General features: G+C 44.3%; 1 protein-coding gene across 1 annotated transcript; it reads right to left on the reverse strand.

Moving 5' to 3' along the window:
* Window positions 1–1,096: 1,096 nt before the first annotated feature.
* Window positions 1,097–17,274, reverse strand: METTL13 (methyltransferase 13, eEF1A lysine and N-terminal methyltransferase). Its single transcript, XM_043485801.1, has 8 exons — window positions 16,810–17,274; window positions 12,564–13,323; window positions 11,076–11,275; window positions 9,523–9,718; window positions 7,216–7,383; window positions 5,710–5,925; window positions 3,353–3,484; window positions 1,097–1,559 (listed from the first exon to the last, which is right to left on the reverse strand). The coding sequence occupies exons 1-8, from the start codon at window positions 16,960–16,962 to the stop codon at window positions 1,285–1,287; spliced, it is 2,100 nt and encodes a 699-aa protein (XP_043341736.1). The 5' UTR covers window positions 16,963–17,274; the 3' UTR covers window positions 1,097–1,284.
* Between the last annotated feature and the right edge of the window lie 7,589 nt (window positions 17,275–24,863).

Consider the following 24,863-nt stretch of genomic DNA (forward strand, 5'->3'; position numbering starts at 1 on the left):
TGTGGGGAGAGGAACTGGGGTGGTGGATTTCCCATAGCACTGCTATTAAGTTAGTCTTGGCTTACTTACTATTAGAAGAGATGAACTGGCATAATAGTTTCAATTGGCTCAAGTGAGATTCAGGTTAGATGCAGTTTTGGTTTAACTATCCTTTATCTGAAATTACATGAGACAGTGTATTGAATCACTCACTTAGAAATGTTCCTGGAACATGTTCATTTTTATTACTAATTTGTGCTTTCTGGCCATTCTTAAACATCTTTACTTCCACTACAACTTTTTACAGTGAGTCTGGCATGTAGCTGCCACTCAGTAAATGTGACTAAACCAATAGAAGAGACTTCAGACTGCTGACTCTGACACATGAGGTCATGGGGCCAGGTACATTCACTCCCTCTGGGGGAACAGAATAAATGGCTTGGGCTATGAGAAAAGTTAGAGTGGGTTGAACTTAATGGCTGCAGTGGGAAGGATGAGGGAAGGGATAGTTAGGAAGTCTGGGATGCACAGGTACCCACCGCTATATTTAAAATGGATAACCAACAAGGACCTACTGTATGGCACAGGGAACTCTACTCCAGGTTATGTGGCAGCCTGGAGGGGAGGAGAGTTTAGGGGAGAATGGATACCTATATGTATATGGCTGAGTCCCTTTGCTGTCCACCTGAAACCATCACAACATTGCTAATTGGCTATACTCCAATATAAAATTAAAAGTTTAATAAAAAAATTGAAAAAAAGAGAGGAGTGCATTACCAGATTTTTAAAACGTAGGAGCATGTCAGCAGCAGTTTCATCTCCAGGGAGACAAAGTAGATGCTCTCTTAAATCTATCTCACATCTATAGGGAGGCTACCCTATTTATAGTCTTTTGGCACAAAATGCTTTACTGTCTATCTCACTTGAGATGGTTCCTATAGGACCAAAAGAGGGAAAAAGCAAAGCAAACTGGTAATCACGTGTGGTGTCTCCAGTCCTAAGAAGCTTGGGACACACTTGTTAAGCATCACACCTGCTGGAGCTCCAGCAGGGAACCTACTCAAGGACGTGGCACAGGAAGCCAAGGTGATCAACCCAAGCAGTACTGAAGAGGACAGCAGAGCAAAGACTTTTTTATTCTCCCAGACCTTCAGGCCACCTCACGAGCAGGAGGGTGCACATAGATGAGTATGAAACTAAGAAAAATACGAGGCTTAATGCACATTGTATTTCTTAAGTCTCTGGCAGGCCAGCAGCCTGAGGTCAGTCTGGCAGGAAGCTGAGAGGGCTGCCTGGTCCGGACACTCACACGATCTTCACAGTGTTGAGCATGTCTGACAGGACATACGTGTCATCCCAGCCCCTTCCGGGCTTCCTCAGGGTCTGCTCCAAGGCCCGGGCCATTTCCAGGAGCTCTGGTGTAGCGAGTTTGCGCTCAGAGTGCAGCTGACAGAATAAGATCTCATTGACTTCATCCTCAATTCGCCGGACATACAGGAGGGGGAACACCGCCTTGAGCCCGGCCAGCACTGAGTCCTTTAGCCCCAGGTCTCGGCACACGAGGTTGAGGATAAAGACACCTGCAGGGTGAGAAAGGAAGAGAATGACCGTGGTTCAGGGAACACCGGAGACAAGGTTCTGCTCTGAGGAATACAGCCATTCCTGATCCAGGGAGGCAGGTGGAGCAAGGGACACATCCATGGCAGCAGTGACTGTGCCGAGAACACACAGCATATGAAGAAAGAGAAGGAGTTAGGGGATGCATGAACCATAAGAAGGTTTCAAACTCATTTCTTGCTCTCTTGTCTGCTACCAAATATGACCATTCTCCATGCCTCTGTTTCACAAAGAATTGCTTTGAGAAAGAAGAAATTAATACCGCCAAGTAATTAGTACCAATTTCAGAGAGAAATTATATTCCTGACATTTATAACACATACTTTTATTTGTGACAATAAAGGTTCTAAATCAACTGTTTGCAAACCAAATCAAAACACCTGGGAGGTTGTGAACATACGGATTAACAGCTCCAGCTTTTAAGTCATAAAGACCTGGGTTGGAGACCTAAGTCTAATCGTGTGTCACTCTGGCAAGTCTCTACCTCAGTTTCCTAATTTGAAAACAGGCAGCTCTGAAGATGAAAAAGCATACTGCCCAGTCCAGGACACGTGGGGTTGCTAGCATCACATGCTGGCAGGGATGTGAACTGCTAATAGTACAACTGCTTTGTGACACTGTGTGTGATTGCATCTACAAACAGAATAAATGCATAATCTGTGATCCAACAATTACAACCCCACATCTATGCCCAATAGATCTGCACACACACTTCACCAAAAGGCATCTACCAGAATGTTAATGGCAGTTGCTGCTGCTAAGTCACTTCAGTCGTGTCCAACTCTGTGCGACCCCATAGACGGCAGCCCACCAGGCTCCTCCGTCCCTGGGATTCTCCAGGCAAGAACACTGGAGTGGGTTGCCATTTCCTTCTCCAATGCATGGAAGTGAAAAGTGAAAGTGAAGTCGCTCAGTCGTGTCTGACTCTTCACGACCCCATGGACTACCAGGAGTCCCCCTACCAGGCTCCTCCATCCATGGGATTTTCCAGGCAAGAGTACTGGTTAATGGCAGTACCTCCTATTAAATCCTCGGAAAAGAAAAAACCCCAATGCCAACAGCGGAAGGGATAACCTAATCACGTTAGTCACCCAGTGATACCAGAGCAAAAAAGGAACGATGTCAATACAACACCATGAGCGAACCTCACAAACATCATGTTGAGCGAAAGAAAAGAGAGAACATTCCATATGGATAAAACTAAGCTGTGCTGATAGAAGTGAGGATGGTGAGCTTCCCTGGTGGCTCAGTGGATTAAGAATCTGCCTGCCAAAAAAAAAACAAAAAAAAAACACAAAGAATCTGCCTGCCAATGCAAGGGACATGGGTTTGATCTCTGGTCCGTGAAGATCCCACATGCTGTGGAGCAACTAAGCCCCTGCGCCACGACTATTGAGCCTGTGCTGTAGAGCCCGTGCTCTACAACACGAGAAGCCACCACAGTGAAAAGCCCATGCACCACAAAAAAGAGCAGCCCTCATTCTCTGCAACTACAGAAAGCCCAAGCGCAGCAACGAAGACCCAGCCAAAAAAAGATCAATAAAACTATTGAAAAAGAAGTGAGGCTGGTGATTATCCTTGAGAGGAGGACAAGTTATTGAAAGGAGGTAAGAGGTCTTGTAGGGGTGCTGGTAAACGGGTGTGTTCAATCTGGGGAAACCAATCAAGCTACACACTTAACGTGCATTTTTCATTAGAAAGAAAATCTTTCTAAAGGGCCCATCCCTTCTCCCTTGCCACCTTCTGTTCTTCATACCTTCAGGAGTCAAGATGCTTTTGACCTTCTGCAGGAAAAGCTGGGCCACAAATGCTGGGGGTGGACAGCTCATTCCCAGAGTTGGGTCCTTACTGTCCACGTCGAACATTATGACGTCGTAGTGAGGCCGTGCTGGGAAAGAGAAGCAGACAAGTCTCTGGTTTTTGCTGGATAAAATAACACCATTCACATTCCTCCACATTTCCTCTGCGACCTGTGGTAGGCACAGTTGGCTAAGTCAACAGGAATGACATGGAGGATGTGGTGCCTAAGGGCACCAAAGTCACAGTCCAGAGCAGTTACCTCATCAGGGCTCTGCTGGGAGTGCCCGTGTCTAAGACGGTGCCATCATCTCATCTTCCTCTACATTTTAAAGCCCTTTCCACAGACACACATTTCTGGGGTCCACTCCAACAGGATCATTATTCAGAGTCCAGCTATACCAGTGATTTTCAACCCTGGCAGGACACTACAGTCCAATGGGAAAATTCTAAATACTCAGAGAACCTGGGCTCCACTCCTGAACAACGGAATTAAAAACTCCTGGGGTGAAGAAGAACAGATGGGACAGGAAGTGAGAAGCCTCTGGAACTTTTCTTAAGCTCCTCGGGTGATCTGAGAAACAGTCAGAGATGAGAACCACTGATCTAGACAAAGCAGCTGCCTCTGCCTGTAAGGGCTGACCCAGCACATGGTATCTTTAACTTAACTCTGGAAACAGCATACGTTGCCTCCTAGGAGAAAAATATTCTCAAACTAAAGTCAGCAAATCTTTTCTAGTTACTTGAACAATTATTGGCTCAAGAAAGAAGGGATTTGTTCAATGGGTGAGAAAGAACTGATGATGAATCTGTTCCACTCCTTACTAGAATGTTAGGTTTTATAAGGGGTAGGCCTACAATATGAACAACTGGTTTTTAGCAAACTGAGACAGTGCTAATGATTATTCAATAATCAATATATATTTACTTAGGACTACAGCATGCCCATCACTGTTCATAGCACAGTTTGATTTTGGTTTCTTCAAGAGCAGAACACGTTGGCTCATCAAAGTCCAAGGACAGCCATGGCCCCCACGTGTGGCACTGAGTCCTCCAACAGCCTGAAGGGTTGTTATTAGAGACAAAGGCCAGGGCTGTTCAGATCTGGTTTAGAGGTCCTAACCACGGCAGCACGTCCTGGACTGAGTGCCTACCACAAGCCTGGCACTGTTTTAAGTGCTTTCACATGTATTAGCTATCCTGGGTCTGGGCCCCCTCACTGGCCGCAGCCTCAGAGAGCAAATCTGGGAAACTCTGACAGAGTTCAGCTCACTTTGCAATTAAGGCAGCATCTGTCTATTCCAGCACCAAAATACTCACCCTGGGCATCCCGTTTTGCCACACCCTTCCTAGAAAATGCTCTAACCCAGCGAGAACCAGAGCAACTATTACAGAATGAGCAGACTAGGAAGGGTGGGTGGCCTGACTCCCCAGGGTCATGCAGGACTGAACCAACCTAACTTCTCCTTAAGGGGCTCACACTCTGCAAAACATCAGTCACCAGGAGCCTATACATTAAGTTGCAAAAGCATCAGCAGAGCTATTAGAACACACTAACATGCCTTTTGTCCAAGTCTGGGATACAAATTATTAGAGAAAGACAGAGCCTTAATCCCAGCAGCAGCAGGGCTACTGGAATTCCCACTAACACCTGCATCAGGGTTTAAGCTTAGCACTACTGACATTTGGACCAGATCATTCTTTATCAGCAGCAGCTATCCTGTGCATTGTAGGATGTTTAGCAGCATCCTTGGTCTCCACCCACTATTATGCCTGAAGCATCCCTACCTAATGGTAAGGGTGTGCTTTTACAACCAAAAAATGCCTGCTGACATTGCCAAACACCCCGGGGGCTTAGAACCACTCCTCTACATGAATGATGTTTTACTCCATTTCTGGCTTCACCTCGAGCTGAAAGATTTACAGAACACATCTCCCAACACACACCCCCAACATTTCTTCTCCTTTACCTCACTCAGCTCCAGACACTGACTTTCTTGGGATGATGAGGTGGTGGCAAGGTCACAGGGTCAGAAGAGATTCAGAAGAGGAGCCCACTGATTTTTTAGCATAGTGAGGGCAGGAAACAGTCTGTTTTACTTGTTGCCATAGCCTAACCCCTAACAGCACTGAGCATATGATAGACACTCTATATTTACTGAATAAATATGTCAACAAATGAGGGAACAAATCAACAGGTGAAAGACTGGGATGATGCTTGTATCTCTTATAGATGAATCCTACAGGCCCTTGCAGGCCTGACAACCTTGGATCAATCTTTCCTCAACACCTCTCCAAATTCTCCAACAGTAGTACCTTCTTCTTCTGCCAGGCTGGTTATAAAGTCGAGGCCATCTGCGATGTGGACCTTCATCCGGTCGCTCTGGCAAAAGCCAAACCACTGGGTGGCTACTTCCAACATAGAGGGGTCGATCTCCACAGCATGGATGCAGGACTTTGGGAAATGATCGTGGATAAAGAGAGGGAGGCTGCCCCCACCCAGGCCTACCACCAACAGTGCCAGTGGGGTCTCTGTAATAAAGAATAAAACCATCATGTTACCATCTGCTCACTGTAAAGTTCTACGCCAGCCTTAGGGAGGACAAAAGAGACAGTCAGATTGTTCGCTCTGGCCAGAAGATACAAGATTTAGAGGCTTGGCCTCCCTTGTCTCTTTCTAGAAATTCAGAAGTCAATTTAACATATGTAAACTCAACCCTGGCCTCATGATCCTTCCTTTACTAGTTCCAGAAGAGCAATCAGTATGTTATTATTATGGTTCCTCAAACATCGCAAAGCCCTCAGCTGACATTACAGCAATAATCCCCACCATCAGCATCATTAAACCCTTCTAGGAAACGGGAGGGACAATGGACAACATCTTGTCCATGATCACAGGGCGTGTAGATGTGATGCCCTCTGCCCAGCTTTCAACTCAAAGGCCACAGCTACCTTTAAGAAGACACATCCACCAAGTGAAGGAAATCCATCCAAGTTCCAGAAGTCACAGGAAAACAAAAGCCCAAACCCTACACTCAAGTTCAGAGAAACAGGGGATGAAAGAAGATATGAAACAAGAAAGAATCACCAAAAAGAGAAACCTGAGGATTAAATGTAACAACTGAGAATCCAGGGACACACACAGCACCAAGACAGATCACGAGTATAGGGTATTTCAGCAGGACATACTCAGGGACTTTGGGGGGAAGACAGGTACAGAGTGGACAGAAACAAATATTTTTGCTCCTGTGGTCAGAGCCTAACCTATTATCAGTGGTAAGGCTATGACTGTATTACCTATATTATAGATTTTTTTAAGAGCAGAAATTCAAGAAAGAATTACATCTGGCACTCAAATAATGCATCACTGAAAAGCCAGAAATTTTCCTAAAGTACACAGGTATTTCTCCGGAAATGTGATTTTTAAATGTTCTATCTGATTATAGGGGTATATGGATATGCAAAAATTCATCAAGCTGAACAACTTAAGATCCGTTCATTTTATAGATTTCACTGAAGATATTTTATACATTAATTTTTAAAACTGTAGTTAATTTTACACTAATTTTTAAATAAATGAATAGAAGAAAAAATGTAGCTATCAGCACATATGTCTGTTTCAAGATTACAAATCGAGTTTGTGGGAAAAGTTACTTGGATGTTCATGAATGATGCAGAAGACAGTTGGGAATAAGAAAGACATGAATACATGTGAATCTGTTGATCTGTAATCATGGTTCTTAAGCTGCAAAGCAGCCAACCCTGATAACATCTGTTATCTTACACATTTCCTACTGTGGAAGGCTGTGGTGATCTCCTCACCTAGAAGCAGCTCCGGGTTTTTCAGCAGCGCAAGGCCGGCAATCATGGCTTTGTGGTGTTCGCAGCACAGGTAACTCTTATCAACAGACTGCCCCGGAGCTGCAGGGAGGTCCTCTGGGGTATCAGCAGGCCGATGCTTCTTCCTGTCCTTTTTCCGTTTCTTCTGGGCTAGATCAGAGACAGAGACGAATGAGGTTGTGTGTGAGGTATGCCACTCCTTGGAAAGTAAGGCACACGAGCAGCAGGGTGCTGCAGCTGGCTGACTGGGACTCGGGAACCAACGGTGAGATATGCAGGTGTTCTGTGAACCGGGCGACGTGTTGGCAGCTTGAAATCTGGCCGTGGTGGCCATTTTCATGCACAGAAATTAGCAAACAGTACAATTTGTGGCTTTTTTCCCCAAAGAGTTGGTGGTCCAACATGTAACATGTGCCAGGGTGTCAGAAAAGGGAAGTGGCAAAGAAAACATCCAAAGACTGAGAACACTGGGAATACTTGAGTGAGGGGTGCTAGAACTTCTTTAGGAAACATAAAGCTGCTTACAGGAGAGTTTATTCATGAGTATTTTTAAGTGGAAAGAACTTAAAGTTACCAATTACTGCCTCTGTGCCAGTTACCGTACCAGGACTCTTAATACTGTAGCTTTTGTAACAACCCTCTTATTCTAATTCTCGGCAGATAGAAAATCTGGCAGTGCAGCTAGGATTTGAATGTGGGACTGCCTGTCTCCAACACCTACCATCTTTCAACTGTATCACACAGATCGTAATGCACACCACCCCAGTGGACAAGGACATCACAAATGTTCACAGAAGGGCAATCCTACAGAATATCCTACAAAAGGTCCCTTTACATTTCCTCTCCCTACTCTCTCAACTGCACCAGGACACAGTGAGCTGCTGGTTTTGCCGTTTTCCTAGGGACCAGCTGCACTCCACAGCAGCATTGGGCACCAATGTGTGAGGGGCAGCCTGATTTAACATTAACAATCAGAAAGGTATCCTTCTTCTCACCAATACTCCCTTAGGAAAATCATTCCCATGAGAATTAAGTGATGGTAAGAAGACTAGGATCCTGACAACAGTGGGGGGAAAAAACTTGAAACCCTAATTGGAGGGGAATATCTTCTTTGAAGCAATTTTACTGATTTTTTTGTGAGACGAAGCTGAACCAACCTGCGCCTCAAGTGACCCAACAACAGCTCGGGAACCCAGCAAACATGGGTGCACTTGACCAGGGGACACCCCTCAAGAGAAAACTGTCCTGCAGAGAGTCACCTGACCCTGAGCTCTGGGCAAACCCAGGACCTCATAAGGTTCTGAACTCTCTCTTTTCACTCTCCTTCCAGATGGCCTTGCCAACAGGACAGCAAAGGAAACTTCCAAGAATCAGAAAAGCCAATTTCAGATTCCAAGCCTGAGTCTCTGGGAAGTTATACTGGAGAGGTGGAGGGGAGGTGCATTCACTTCCACTCTATACATCTGATTTGTGAACTGATTACAATAAGCAAGTATTGCTTTTGAAGTACAAATATACACACCGGAGAAAACAGCAGGTGAAACAAATGACTGCTTTCCCCCTTAAGGGGGTGTTTCTGAGCAGCACCTGGGAGACCACTTAAAAGGGATCCTAGAAAACATGGTCTGGATCTACCCCGTCCAAGCCTGTAACCCTGGCTACCTGTGTCTATTTACATTTAAATATAAGTTCATTGGAAATAAATAAGATTAAAGGTGCAGCTCTTTAGTCATACCAGCCATGTTCCTATGCTCAGCATCCACACTGCACAGCTCACTGGGTATTAGAAATTAAATATTTAATTAAATATTGAATATAAACTTCACTGCAGAAAGTTCTACTGGACAGCACTGGACTAGGTGACGTCTAGGGCACCCACCAACTCTACAATCCTCTAAACCAGGTGCTAGGAGGTGGCTGTAAGGAGGAGAGCAGGCCTACCGAATTAATACACAGATGCATATGGAGCAACTCATAAAATAGGTGGTCTCTGAACTCCAGGCATTAAGGCGATGATCACATTTATTTGGTAAACCACCGCACCCCGCTCCTTATCATTTTAGAGCCAGGCTTTGCTCAAGAAGAGAAGATCGACCTCCCTTCTGTTCATCACCACTCACACCCTAAGAGCCCTGAAGATAGGAGGATGCCCCACGGAGCCATGTGCCTCTGGTCACAGATATCCAGGTCTGTCCTACAACTCCGCCAAGCTCCCAAGTCTTTCTGGCCACCCCACGTTGTCCACATCACATCCACAGGGACACCGCCACCACGTCCACGATGCCTCACCTCTGTGAGACACATCCTGCAGCAGCCTGGCTTCTGACTGCACCACGTTCCTGTTGCTGAGGAAGACGAGCCGCCGGAAGTAGCGCTTGTCATCTCCCTGCACGTCCTCGATGACGTAGTCGCCGCTCAAGGGGCTGTGGTCTTGGTGCTGAACGATCCGGACCCCAATGTCCCCACCCACAGACAGGAAGGGCACCTGAAGGAACAGTAGAGCTGTGGTCGAAATGCCAGCTCCATTGAGAAAGATGAAAGTCTAATCCCTTGCCTTTGTGTCTCTGTGAGGAATCCCCACACCAAGGTCCTGTGTAGCAACGACTCCAAAGATTCGCCACTCCGTCAAAGTACTTTTCTGGGGCATTTGACTAGATCTCAAAAAGCTTAATCCATCTTTTCAAAAACCAACTGAATAAAGATTCCCCAAACCATTAGTGAAATGCAGTTGGTTCTCCACAAGAAAAACAGGAGTTTCTCAAGAGCAATTCCTAAAAGGACTTTCAAGAGTCCAAGACAGTGAAAGTGAGAAGCAATCCTGCAGAGGGGCCAGAACCATGAGAGAAGGAATGTGAGCTGGGATAAAGGTACCAAAATCCCTGGGCAAAGCAACCTCTCCAAATTTGAAGAAAATTCTCCCTTCCCCCAGTGAGTCTCATCTTTTTCCTGCATTTTACTAAACAGGAAAAAAACAAATGAGGAAAAAAAAATACATTTCCCCCTAAACTTTTCCATTCCTTTCCCAATCTCCACACTTAATTTTTTTTTTTTTTTTACAAGAATATTTAATCATCATGAGGAACTCCAAACTTTGAGAGAAAACTCACAAAAGAACCTTCCCACAAGCTCTGGCTCTCTCTAATGACACTAACCCCAGTCTTCAGGAAGCATTGCAGACTCACTAATCTGTCAGAGCCACAGGCTGAGAACCCAGGAGACGGGCTTCTTATTCCCAGGTCTGTTACTAGAGCACTGAGACTCTGGGTAGGTTGTCTTTCCCATCTGCCAAGAGGGATAAACTTTTTCTATAAAGTCCTTGCAATAAAGTCAATCACACTGTCTTATGACCAGGATAGCACAAGACAGACAGTGTCAACTGATAATACCATATCACCATGTTGGCAAAAACCTTCAGTTTCCTTCCTAGTGAAACATCAAACCCACAGAGTTAATGTTCTGAAAATGAAGGTGAGCTCTTTTGGCCCTTTCCCATTCTCCCTCACACAATGATGGTTCTAAGAAGCAAAATGGCCAAGGAAATCCTGTGCAAAGTGCATTAGGAGTAATCCACAGTGTGAGGAGCTGGAGATGGAGACTTCCTTCATGCTGTCCAAGAGGCTCTGCAGACAAATGCTACTATGGGTCTCAATAAAGGCAATCACTCACCTTCCGCTCACTGCCTGGGACATAATTTCTACCCACTTAGCTCTCAGCTGCTGATATGCCCTCCAGAAACAGTCTAAGGTCACAGACCCTAGTCCTAGCTTCTTCCAAGACAAGCTCTGCCTTCCTGTTAATATGACCTCCAGAGACCCTGAAAGCTGCTACCCAAGCCTTCTTACCTGCAGCTGGGCGGGCATCCCAGCCGGGGCCAGCTCCATGACTCTGGCCGACAGCTCGGCCTGGATGCTGTCCATGCCTTCATACTGCTGACCTCGGTGAAGGGCCACTGTGATCAGCCTCCTGAAGCCAGCACTGGCTGCCAGCTGCTTCCGGCCCTCCTCCATGCCAAATAGCCACTCGGTCTCCCGACCCTGGGGGACTGGAAAGAGGCATTTGTTGACAGGGAGTCCTAGGAAATGTTCAAGCCCACAACCAACATGCCCCACGTGGCAGAGAGCCAGCCCCTGTTCAGGCCATCCCCTCCAACTGTGACCTACTGAGGGGCTATCAATTCCCTAGTGCACAAGGCCCACTGCCAGCAGACCCATGGCAGGACCCAGTGTGGAAAAATGTGTGGGTGTGTAAGGAGAGGGAGGCAAGTACCAAGTGTAAGAAAAATAGTAATAATGCTAACATTTCTTACATGCCAGGCATGATTGCAAACAGTTTACAAACAGAAACTAATCAAATCTTCACAATAGCCCAAGATGCAGGAAGCATTATTACTATTTCCATTTTATAAATGAGAAAATTAAGACACAGAAGTTACTGTATTTGCCCGAGTTCACGCTGCTAGTAACTGGCAAAGCTAGGACTCAAACCCAGGCAGTCCAGCCCCAGAATCCATGCTCACATCCACTGTGCTATTTGTGCTAGGTGGACAGTTAGGATAAGGGAATACTCGGAAAAATGGATTCCACATTAGGAAACCAATTACCAGCATGACGTATCAATACTTCACATTTGTCTAGAATATTCTACTTGTGAAAGCATTTCCTCATACTATCTCTGTTGATCATTACCAAGGTGAACCTGGTATCATTTACCCCTTTCAATAACAACACTAACGTCTGTAAAACTTATCATGTGCCAGGCACTATTCTAAGAACTTTTATGCTTCTCACAACTACAGAAGACAGTTACAACCTCACTTTATGGAGGAGAAAACTGAGGCACAGAAAGAACACTGACTTGTCCAGTAGCATCCCGAAGGGACTGAGCCAGGAATGGAAACCAGCCTGGTCCCAGAGCTCCCTTTTTCAGCTGCTACTCTGTCCTGTTTGCAAAAACTCTGCAGAGAAGCATAGAGACTTCCCCAGGTTATGCTGCTCATAGGTTACAAGGCTTCTTGCTTCTACTACTCTGTTACAAAGTAACATCTCTACAACAGTTTGACCTGCCTAAATGTATCTGTATTACTTCTCCCTTCTACAGACCAACCCCATTCTCACACTTGATCAGGCCTTTGCCATGGAAGATGGGAATACATAAACCTCAGATTCAAGCAGGCAGCTCCCCCTTCCTTATGCCGTGGCCAGTCTAACCTCTCAAAGTACCGCCCCCTTGCAAGATCAAGCCAGCCAAGGCATACCCATCCACCAAATCCCCAGATCCAGCCCCTGTAAGCCAGCCCCCTTCAGGAAAGAGAGGGAGCAATCCCAACTCACTGATGAAAATGGCAAAATGATTGTCCCGCGATGGTTTCACAGTGGGGCTGTCCACCACGTGGAGGGTGTAGCGTGGCTCCCCCGTGTCCCCATTGCACAAGTCCAGGGACACACTCCCCAGCCCGGCCTTGCGGTACAGCTGGCTGCACAGCCAGGCATATTGCTGCCGCTCCCGCACCGCCTCGGCCAGCCGCTCGGCACTCTCCAGCCGCACAGGCTTGCCCTGCTCCTGAGCACACAGCTCAAAGATCTGAAGGGCAGAGCCAGTGACCGGCCTGAACTTGGTCATGATGAAGGCAAAGACAGGCAGGGAGAACCGAGGCTCTGCTTCCAACAGCTGCTCCTGGCTGCTGGCCACCTGGTGCACCCTCACCATCCACCCCTCCCGAGAGAAGTGACCCACTGCTTTCTTCAGGACGTGAGCCTGAGCCAAGGAGATGCAGAGGTAGCGACCGCCCACCTGCAGGACACGGCCAACCTCAGCCAGCATCCTGTCCACCTGCTGCAGGGTCTTCTCCTCCTCATCTGTCAGGACAGCGTCCAGGGTGCCCTTGTCCAACACCACCTGGAACGAGGCGTCGGGGAACTCCATCTGTGTCATGTCCATCTTCAAGAAGCTCATCCTGGGCCGTCGGCTGGCATTGCGCTCCTTCATTTGCTTGATGACAACCTCGCTAATGTCAATATTCACTATATCCTGATAGCCCACATCATACAGCTGCTCGCTTAGCTCTGAGTTACCACACCCAACCACTAGCACCTAGGGAGAAAAAAAAACAAGATGGAGGTGATCAAGGCAAAGGAATGAGAATGCCATCACAGAGTTGATTCTAGGCTCTATCAGAACTCACTAGTAACAAATCACATTTAGCTATAACAATGCAAGTAACACAGAAGCTGACTAACCAGGCTTGTTCTTTTCTCTGAAACAAGCCTTTATTAATTAAGTGTAGGAACAAACTAACCATGGTTGTTCTTTTCTCTGAATCAAACATTTACTACTCAAGAATTGATAGAAAGTCACAGAATCCAAATACAGTAGTTACGACTGAAATCTCCTATTTGTTTTACTGTTGAAAATGTAACTTACAAAACAGAAAGAGACTCATAGACTTAGAGAAGGTACTTATGGTTGCAAAGAGGAAGGATGGGGGCAAGGAATAATTTGAGAGTTTGCAATGAACATGTATACACTGCTATATTGAAAATAGATAACCAACAAGAAACTACTATATGAAACTACATGAACTCTTCTCAATGCTGTGTGGCAGCCTGGGTGACAGGGGAGTTTGGGGAATGTATGTATATTGTATATATGTATTGTATATCCCAATTATGGGATAATGTATATGCATGGCTGAGTCCTCTTTGCTATTCACCTGAAACTACTGCAAAACTGTTAAATCGCCTAGGTGGCAAGAATACACAGAACTATACAAAAAAGATCCTCATGACCCAGATAACCACAATGGTGTGATCACTCACCTAGAGCCAGACATCCTGGAATGTGAAGTCAAGTGGGCCTCAGGAAGCATCACTATGATGCTAAGTGATGAACCAACTCCACAAAGCTAGTGGAGGTGATGGAATTTGAGCTGAGCTATTTCAAATCCTAAAAGATGATGCTGTGAAAGTGCTGCACTCAATATGACAGCAAATTTGGAAAACTAAGTAGTGGCCACAGGACTGGAAAAAGTCAGTTTTCATTCCAATCCCAAAGAAGGGCAATGCCAAAGAATGTTCAGACTACCGCACAATTGCACTCATCTCACACACTAGCAAAGTAATGCTCAAAATTATCCAAGCCAAGCTTCAACAGGACATGAACCATGAACTTCCAGATGATCAAGCTGGATTTAGAAAAAGCAGAGGGATCAGAGATCAAATTCCCAATATCCATTGGACCACAGAAAAAAGCAAGAGCATTCCAGAAAATATCTACTTGGGTCTTATTGACTACACCAAAGCCTTTGACAGTGTGGTGGTGGTAGAGTCGCTCAATCGTGTCCAACTCTTTGCAACCCCATGGACTGTAGCCCACCAGGCTCCTCCGTCCATGGGATTTTCCAGGCAAGAGTACTGAGTGGGCTGCCATTTCCTTCTCCAGGGCATCTTCCCGATCCAGGGATCGAACCTGGGTCTCCCACATTGTAGACAGACGCTTTACCATCTGAGCCACCAGGGAAGTCCTTTGACAGTGTAGATCACAACAAACAATGGAAAATTCTTCAAGAGATGGGAATACTAGACCACCTTACCTACTTTGTGAGAAATCTGTATGCAGGTCAAGAAGCAACAGTTAGAACCAGACATGGAACAACAGACTGGTTCCAAATTGGGAAAGGAGTACGTCAAAGTTGTATATTGTCACCCTGCTTATTCAACTTATATGCAGAGTACATCATGAGAAATGCCGGGCTGGATGAAGCACAAGCTGGAATCAAGATTGCCAGGAGAAATATCAATAACCTCAGATACGCAGATGACACCACCCTTATGGCGGAAAGTGAAGAGGAACTGAAGAGCCTCTTGATCAAAGTGTAAGAGGAGAGTGAAAAAGTTGGCTTAAAGCTCAACATTCAGAAAACTAAGATCATGGCATCCAGTCCCATCACTTCATGGTAAATAGATGGGGAAACAATGGAGACAGTGACAGACTTTATTTTGGGCTCCAAAATCACTGCAGATGATGACTGCAGCCATGAAATTAAAAGATGTTTGCTCCTTGGAAGAAAAGCTATGACCAACATAGACAGCATATTAAAAAGCAGAGACATTACTTTACCAACAAAGGTCTGTCTAGTCAAAGCTATGCTTTTTCCAGTAGTCATGAATGGATGTGAGACTTGCACTACAAAGAAAGCTGAGCGCCGAAGAATTGATGCTTTTGAACTGTGGTGCTGGAGAAGACTCTTGAGAGTCCTTGGACTGCAAGGAGATCAAACTAGTCAATCCTAAAGGAAATCAGTCCTGAATATTCATTGGAAGGACTGATGCTGAAGCTGAAACTCCAATACTTTGGACACCTGATGTGAAGAAATGACTCATTGGAAAAGACCCTGATGCTGGGAAAGATTGAAGGCAGACGGAGAAGGGGACAACAGAGGATGAGATAGTTGGATGGCATCACCGACTCGATGAACATGAATTTGAGCAAGCTCTGGGAGTTGGTGATGAACAGGGAAGCCTGGCATGCTGCAGTTCTAGGGGTTGCAAAACGCTGGGCACAACTGAGCGACTGAACTGAATTGAACTGAACCCCAACACAAAAAGTTAAAAAAAAAAAAAACTAGGTCTGGCATAATCCTATTCCACTCATGTCTTGGGTTCCAACTCATGATATTCTGCTATTTCCTGAAGCCAAACTTAAAACACAAATTGTTGCCTCCCTCTCTACAGAGCAATCTCCCAATTTGGATCCTTCAAAATTCTGCCTCATCTCTGGAAAAGCATAGTACTGTGACAATTGCATAAGCTTTTAAGCTAGGTAGGCCTAAGTCTAAATCCCCACATGACCATTTGCTACATTTATGATCTTGGGCAAGAAACTGGCTCTCAGAGCCTCAGTTTCCGCATCTGTAGAATTCGTGTATCACTCACCTTGAAATTTATTATGAGAACTCAGTGACAGAATACACATACACACACACACACACACACACACACAGGCAGCACTCAACATAAAATCTGGCTCTTAGAGTTTCTTCCTTGAATGTTCGTTTCCTACCCTCTTCCTTCCCTACTTCCAGTGCAACCCCATCTCTGTCCAACCTATTACTGTACTTATCACTTCTGGAATGTGCCCAGGGTTTATATATCAACGCATTTGCCGCTAAAGGGATGAGCACAGCGCCTTAAAGTGTGGGCTCACAACAACTATTTGGTAAAAGATTAATTTATCAGTAAAGCCACGGATTCTACCAGTTCCCCGGGCATTCACAGTGACAGAAAAGCACACTTTCTTCACTAGGAGGAGCTACCTACCTCACTAGGAGGTTGCACTACTTAATAATTCATTCTTCCTGTGAGGTTACTAATTCAAGAATGATCTGGGGGTGGAAGTTGTTATCTGAAAAACCTGTAGAAGGATATTTTGTAATTACCTTTTAGCCGGAATGTTGCATGAAATCCTGAAAATACCGGCCCAGTTAGGGCCCCCACGCCTGTCACGGTCTACCAAATGCAGAATTTCTGTTTTCAGTTCCTACTTTCCAGAGCACACACCGGGCTGCCAGGCCGCGCTTACCTTTTCCCTGGGCTTGATGTATTTGTGCAGCACCCCGCACAGTTCCAGGTAGGTTCCATACCACTCGAAAGCTTTCTTTCCTCGCTGCTGGAAGAACTTCTCCCAATAGTCAACGGAGCCAAACTCCTTAGAGCTTTTAGGTAAGAGATTCATATTCCCACTACCCGAGCTGCGTCTTCAAGATTCCTGCTCCCTGTGTGTTTTCATCCGAGGGGCTTCCCCACACGTTGACTCTGGGACAGAGCTGCGGGAATTCTTTCCACGGACAAACAGCCTCATTTATTTGTTTCCAACTCAAAATCCACAGGGATGATCCTTACACGCCCACCGCACCCGCGAGACACTGACTCTAATAAACGTTTACCCCTTGATCCACGCCCAGTGCCCCGACCCACGTGGGGAGCCCCTCACACTTTTTCAGAGTTCGGTTTCAGAACCGGCTATCATATCCGGGTGCGAGGCTTCGCGATTGGTCGGTTGCCCAGACTATCCCAGCAGCTCATTGGTTAGTGATTTTCGTCCCTGACACCTAAGTGGCTGCAACGACCTCGCCTCACACCGGCGACTTCGTCGCTGGCTCCTCGCGTTTATTTACGTGAGCCGGAATGGGGCGGGGCCGCGGGCCGGAGGCGGGGCGGAAGCCGGGCTGTCCCAGGGAGCGCCGCCCGGGGGCAGCCTTCTCAGCTCTGGACGTTCCGGCCTTGGGAGAGAGCCCCGCCCGAGCTCGGAGCTCCTGACCTCGGTCGGTGTTGCGTCTCTGAACTCTCTAATCGAGAGCCACCCAAGGGCTGAGCGCCGCTGGCGGGGCGCACCCTGGAGGAGGGGACCTCCGAGAGGAAAAACGTGTAGTTTAGAAGGAAGGGGCCTGTGCCGATTCACCAGGTCTGTTTCCCAAGAATTTGCATTTCTAACCAGTTCCCTGGTGATACCAACGATGTGAAACCCAGGGACCACACTTTGAGAACTGCTGTTAAGAGATGAGGCAAAATGGATGTTTCCAACTCCACAATTTTAAGAGACTATCTAAAAGCCCTCTGTGAGAACCTGAAAAAACATGTATTTTCATGTACTACTTGCTGAGTTCACATTATTTCTTCTCTACTTAAGGTGAGCTGGAAGGAGGCTTGTCTTAGGTAAGCCTCAGAGGCTTCAGCTACGGCAGCATGCAGGGTTCCTAAGGGGTGTGACGTCCGTTCTTTCAAAGAGCACTTATTGAGAGCAGAGGACACTATTATTGAATTCTTCCCCAATACCAAAGTAACAAAACAACATAGCCTCTGCCTTCTCCCCTCAAGTATTGATTCAACATTTTAAGGGTGTAATATGAGCCCATCACTGTGGTGAAAGCTAAGGATGCAGTAAGTAAGCAAGACAACGGTATGGAAGAATACATCAAATAGTTACAAAAAAAGAAAATGTAATGAGGATCTGAGGATAAGTGCTGTGAAGGAGAAGTATAAGCGTCCACGAAAGTAGATCTCTTTCGAAATGTCTTGATTTAGGGGGTGACTAGAGAAGGCTTTCCTAAGGAAGGGACAAAAAGATTTTAAAAGATTTTGTAATCTTACTGCTTCGGTAAATATTGCACACCTAAACTTGTTCCAGTAGTATCAGGATGACATAGGAAAGAACCAAGAAGTATTCTCAACCGCTGGAATTCTCTTCAGGAACCTTTGGCTGCTTCTTTTCCCTCTGTCTCTATTGTCCTTTCATATAAGGAAATGATATTGGAAAAGATCTTAAGAAGTGATTTCGATCACAGCCCAAGCTCCAGCCCCTTATTTAATGCTCTAAAAATACAATTAATTTTTGCACTGTGTCTAAGACCCAGAGGGGAAGTAACTCACCTATCTCCTTTGTGTGCCTGCTCCCTTCTTTAAGCTTAGAAAAGCAGTAACAACCAAAGCACTTTAAACTAAAACATGTAGGGAAGTTTCCTAAAAGTGTTTGGATGACTAATGCAGAAATACTTTAGACATAACACTAAACTCTGTCTTTTTAAATACCCATAAGTAAAACATTTCTTTCAAGTTTTACCAATGAAATGTAATTAGTAGGTGTGTTGTCATTAGTATCATTAATTAATTTAAGCCAATTAGATATTAAAATATTTTGTGTTTTATTAGGATCCTCTGAGTGGTTACCAGTATGTATGATTTCTTTAAACTGAAGTATAGATGTACAACATTATATGTTACAGGTATAAAATACCATGATTCACAACTTTTTAAAGTTATATTCCATTCATGGTTAGTGTAAAATATTGGCTATATTGTACAATATATCTTTGTAGCTTATTTAGTTAGTTTTTAATTTGGGCTGCACTGAATCTTCATTGATGTGCATGGGTTTTCTCTAGTTGTAGTGAGTGGGGGCTACTCTCTAGTTGTGATGCACAAGTTTTTGTGGTGGCTTCTCTTGTTGCAGAGCATGGGCTCTAAGGCCTGTGGGCCTCAGTAGTTGCAGCTTACAGGCTCTAGGGCACAGGCTCCATAGTCGTGGTACACGGACTTAATTCCCCTTGGCATGTGGCATCATCCCAGAGCCGGGATTGAACTTGTGGCCCCTGCATTAGCAGGCAGATTCTTAACCACTGGACTACCAGGCAAATCCATGGTACCTTATTTTATACCTAGTATTTTGTACCTTTTAATCCTGTACTGCTATTTTGCCCCTCTTTCCTCCCTCTCGCCATCCTCTCCCCACTGGTAACCACTAGTTCTCTACATCTCTGAATCTACTTTTTTATTATAGTCTTAGTTTGTTGTACCTTTTAGATTTCACATATAAGTTATACCATATAGCATTTGTCTTTCTCTGTGATTTATTTCAGCTAGCATAATGCCCTCCAAGTCTATCTACATTGCTTCGAATAGCAATATTTCACTGCCCTTTTTATGATTGAGTAGTATTCCATCCATTGTGTGTGTGTGTGTGTGTGTGTGTGTGTACTACATCTTATTTATGCATTCATCTGTTAATATATACTTAGGTTGCTTCCATATCTTGGCAATTGTAAATAATGTTGCTATGAACATTGGGGTGCATATATCTTTTCAAACCAGTATGATTTAAAATGTAAACTGAGCTTTGAGAGAACAGCACTGAAACATGTATATTATCTAGGGTGAAACAGATCACCAGCCCAGGCTGGATGCATGAGACAAGTGCTCAGGCCTGGTGCACTGGGAAGACCCAGAGGAATCGGGTAGAGAGGGAGGTGGGAGGGGGGCTCGGGATAGGGAATACATGTAAAACCATGGCTGATTCATGTCAATGTATGACAAAACCCACTACAATATTGTAATTAGCCTCCAACTAATAAAAATAAATGAAAAAAAAAAAGAAAAAAAAATGTAAACTGAGCTTAGATAGAGACATTCAATATTGTGAGTTTTTTCCCCTAAAAATATAAATCCAGACCTCTGAATGTGTAATTTGCGGTTAGTCTTACTTAATTGAAACAGAAGGTTTTTTGGTAATAACATTCAATTAATTGATTGTTGCAAAATGAGGAATAGATAATTAAAATCACTTCTGACAATTTAGGGGGCAGAGGATGGGAGAGAGCTTGTGGTAGGCAGAATAATGTCCCTCCAAAGATGTTCATGTTCTAATTCCCCAAATGTGAATATGGTAGGTTACATGGCAAAGGGTAAGCTAATCAGCTCACATTAAAATAGAGAGACTAGTCTAGTTTATCCAGATAAGCCCAGTGTAATCACAAGAGTCTTTAAAGGTGGAAGAAGTGGAACAGGGAGGCAGAACCAGATAAGGTGGTAGCAAGAGAAGGACTGGCTTAGTGTGGCTAGCTTTGATGATGGGGGAGGAGGACCATGAGTCAAAGTAAGTGCCTCTAGAAGCTGCAGAAGTCAAGGAAAAGGATTCTTTTCTAGAGTCTTTGAGGGAGCACAGCCCTGTGGACGCCTTGATTTTAGTCCATACTTTCAGGTTGCTGACCTCCAGAACTATACGGTAATACATTTGTATTGTTTAAGTTACCAAGTTTTTGGTAATTTGCTACAGTAGCAACAGGAAAAGAACAGAGCATAAACATGAGAGGAAGTGTGTGGTTGGGCAGGTTACAGTGGAAGGGGAGCAGCAGAAGATAAAGCTAGAAACTAAAGTGAAGGTCAGGTTTTGAGAAGAATAGAATTCTTCTGTTCCAAGCATTTGGACTGAACTTGTCCTGCCGCAAGAAGCCAATGGAGAACCAGGTTTGTTACAGTTGAAAAGAAGTGATAATATGAGAGATGTTCTTATGAAGAACGAAAGCATTTTGATGACTAAGTACATATATAGGGTATAAAAGACTGTGGAAACAGTGGAAACAGTGACAGACCTTATTTTGGGGGGCTCCAGAATCACTGTAGATGGTGACTGCAGCCATGAAATTAAAAGACGCTTACTCCTTGGAAGGAAAGTTATGACCAACCTAGACAGCATATTAAAAAGTAGAGACATTACTTTGCCAACAAAGGTCTGTCTAGTCAAGGCTATGGTTTTTCCAGTAGTGAAAATGAAGATTGAGGGCAGGAGGAGAAGGGGACAACAGAGGATGAGATGGTTGGATGGCATCACCAACTCAATGAACACGAGTTTGAGTAAACTCTGGGAGTTGGTGATGGATAGGAAGGTCTGGTGTGCTGCGGTACATGGGGTCGCAAAGAGTCGGACACGACTGAGCGACTGAACTGAACTGATAAAAAGACTGAGGGACTCAAAGTGGCTTCCACCTAGGCCTCTGGATGACTGGGGAAGTCATCTATAGAAACAGGGCATGTCTCTATGTGTAGAACTGTTGCTACAAGGGATTTAGAGGTCACTACACTCATGCATTGGAGAAGGAAATGGCAACCCACTCCAGTGTTCTTGCCTGGAGAATCCCAGGGATGGGGGAGCCTGGTGGGCTGCCGTCTATGGGGTCGCACAGAGTTGGACACGACTGAAGCGACTTAGCAGCAGCAGCAGCAGCACACTAGTAAAACCCAGAGCCAGAGCTAAAAGCCAGTCTCCCCATCCTGCATGCCTATCCCAGGGCTCATACCCTTCTCAAATTCTGTCAGTGGTATCCAACTGGAGTTAGCGGTCCAAAACATGAAAAGGCTTCATGAGTGGGATATAAAGTTGTTTGAAAGGAATTTCTCCTTGGTGTACAGGGAGTGTCTCATATAATGCTGGAAACTATTTTACACTGGAAATCTCCTTTGCGAATGGGTTTGTTTTCCACATTTGAGAAGTTAAGAAATAAATGGTTTCCTATGTCTTTGAACAATTAAAGGCACACATGACATCTTGGGATAACGTGGTACCATTTTATTAGCTGGCATCAACCATTTTTGAAGGTATTGTTGACCTGAGAAGTCATTCTTTAGCTGACACTGGATTCCTAAGATTGGGATGATCATAACAGTATTTTTTAGGTTGTATATCACTTGCAATTTACCAAGAATTTTCTCATCTATTACTTTGAATTCATGGGATGGACACATATATACATGCACACACATACACACATAACTAAGGCAAAACTCCAGTTGTTTAAAAATAAATGAAAAATTATATGTGACCAAGTGAATTCAGCCATGCCTGCCTCTGGGTACAATACTTGATTCCCAGGATTTTATTTGTTTGGCAGTTTCCTACTCTGTCACTGTAGCATCCACTGTGTTCTAATTTTCTGATATGCATGGACTACAAAGTATTTATGTCCACTTTTATGGGGAGAAAGCAAAGGGCATAGTGTACATGGCAAGTTGTTTACCTTCAGGGCCAGCAGGCTATAACATTTTGAAAACTAGAAAGCCAGGAAAGATGAGGGAATGATGCCAAAGACAATGGCCTGTCTCTGTGCATTGGACCCCTACATGAGAAGGCTCATAAAGCCCTCCCTTTGGATCCTGCCTTTGTATTTTGCAATCTGGAAACTGGGAAAGATTACAAGGTTAAACCATTAAAATGTTTTCTCCATACAGACTCACAGATTTCGAAAACAAACCTGTGGTAACCAAACAGAAAGTGTGTGTCTGGGTGGTGGGGAGGGGAGGGTGGATAAATTAAGCATTTGGAGTTAACATACACACACTAATATTTATTGGAGAAGGCAGTGGCCACCCACTCCAATGTTCTTGCCTGGAGAATTCCATGGATAGTGGAGCCTGGTGGGCTATAGTCCACGGGGTTGCACAGAGTCGAAGAAGTCTGAGTGACTAACAAGTGAGTACTAATGTATATAAAATAGATAACCAACAAGGACATACTATATTGTACAAGGAACTTGACTCACTATTCTGTAATAACCTACATGGTAAAATAATGAATAATGTGTATGTATAGAGTCACTATGCTGCACACCTGAAGGTAACACGACATTGTAAATCAATGAAACGTTTTAATGTTTTCTCCATAATTTTATTCCTAAATTTCAGTTATCTTGCAGGAAAAGAAAAAAGCCTTGGAAAATAAATTATTTTTGCATCAAACTAGCACTCAGCACACCTACCATGAGCAACTCATGTATCCCATTTTATTGGATGCGCTCTGTTCTCAGCCCATAACAAAATATTTTTCTACCACCAAAGAAAAGGATTTTAAAACAACATCTAATAAATAAAGATTTCTTCAGTGCTCCACCTAAAGTCATTTTAAAAAAACATTCAGATCCAGAGAACTTCCAGAAAACCAGGAGAACAAAATTCCCTCTAGGGCAACAAAGAAGTTATATGTAATCTTTCTAAAACTAAAATACTTTTCTTACCATGAGAATGCAAGGAAGATCTGCCCCTAAAAATCATCTCAAACAATGGTGCCAAAACTTTTTACTGTCTTTAATCCATCTCATCTTTGAGCAGTATACCTTTATGCTCATTATTCTGATGCTAAGAAGGGAAAAGTTTTCCCCAGAATGTGGGAATTTCATCCAAGCAGCTGTGCTAGTTTTGAAAACTCAAAGAGAAATGTTCTTAGGAAATATGGTGTGGGCATTTTTGGAGAGAGATGGCAGAAAGGGGACCCTTGGCTAAATTTAACCCCTGTCATGTTACAGGAAACTGTGTAGTATAGAGGTTAAGAACATTGGATCTAGAATCAGAAAGATCTAGCAGTCTCTCAGTATGTAAATTCAGTCAAACCTCAAGCCTCCTGATCCTTTCCTAACGGCCCCCTCTGCCTCCTTTGCCCTTGTCCGACCTCAACCCATTTACCACACAGCAGCCACACTGATTTTTTAAAAATATGTAGCAATTTTCCCAGTGAGATATATTTCAAATAATAAAATTCACCATTTAAAAATGTATACTTTTGTTTTCGATACTCACAATGCTATGCAGCCATCACCATCTAATTCCAAAATATTTCTACTGTCTTGCAATCATTAATCTAATCTTTCTATAGATTTCCTATTCCGGATATTTCATTAAAAAGAAATCATATAGTGTGTGGTCTTTTGTGACTGGTTTCTTTCACTTAATATAATGCTTTCAAGGTTCATCCATGTTGTAGCATGTAACAGTACTTCATTCCATTTATTGGTTGAATGATATTTCATTGTATGGATAAACAAAATGTGGTATTTCTACTTATCCTTAGATGAATATTTGGGTTGTTGACACATTTTGGCTATTATGAATAATGTTGTTATGAACATTCATGTACAAGTTTTTGTATGGATGTATGTTTTTTCTTGGATATATATCTAGGAGTAGAATTGCTGGGTCATATGATAACTCTTGAGGAAAACAATGATCATTTAAAAGTATAAATTTGTTCATGTTACTCTCCAGTAGATTCACAGTGCATTGAGAGTGAAATCTAAACTCTTTGAATGTTCTATAAAGTTCTTTCATGGCCCAGACCCTGCCTACATCTCCAATCTCCTTTTCTACCACTCTCTCTGTTTACCAAACTCTGAAGGGAACAGCAATCCACTCCAGTGTTCTTGCCTGGAGAATTCCATGGACAGAAGAGCCTGGCAGGCTACAGTTCATGGGGTCACAGAGTCAGACACGACTGAGTAACTTTCACTCACTCAGACACAGTGGCCTGCTCCATCATCC

Source organism: Cervus canadensis, chromosome 13, assembly GCF_019320065.1.
Source record: "Cervus canadensis isolate Bull #8, Minnesota chromosome 13, ASM1932006v1, whole genome shotgun sequence".
In the NCBI taxonomy this organism is placed as follows: domain Eukaryota; kingdom Metazoa; phylum Chordata; class Mammalia; order Artiodactyla; family Cervidae; genus Cervus; species Cervus canadensis.

What these genes read in the sequence shown, in the direction of transcription:
- METTL13 (XM_043485801.1), bottom strand. Translation starts at nt 16,962, where the DNA reads ATGAATCTCTTACCTAAAAGCTCTAAGGAGTTTGGCTCCGTTGACTAT. An exon ending in GCAGGATGTGTCTCACAGAG is followed by an intron (nt 7,384 to 9,522) that starts GTGAGGCATCGT and finishes TCTCTGATCTAG; the next exon opens with CCCAGAAGAAACGGAAAAAG. An exon ending in AAGCATCTTGACTCCTGAAG is followed by an intron (nt 1,560 to 3,352) that starts GTATGAAGAACA and finishes CTCACCCTGCAG; the next exon opens with GTGTCTTTATCCTCAACCTC.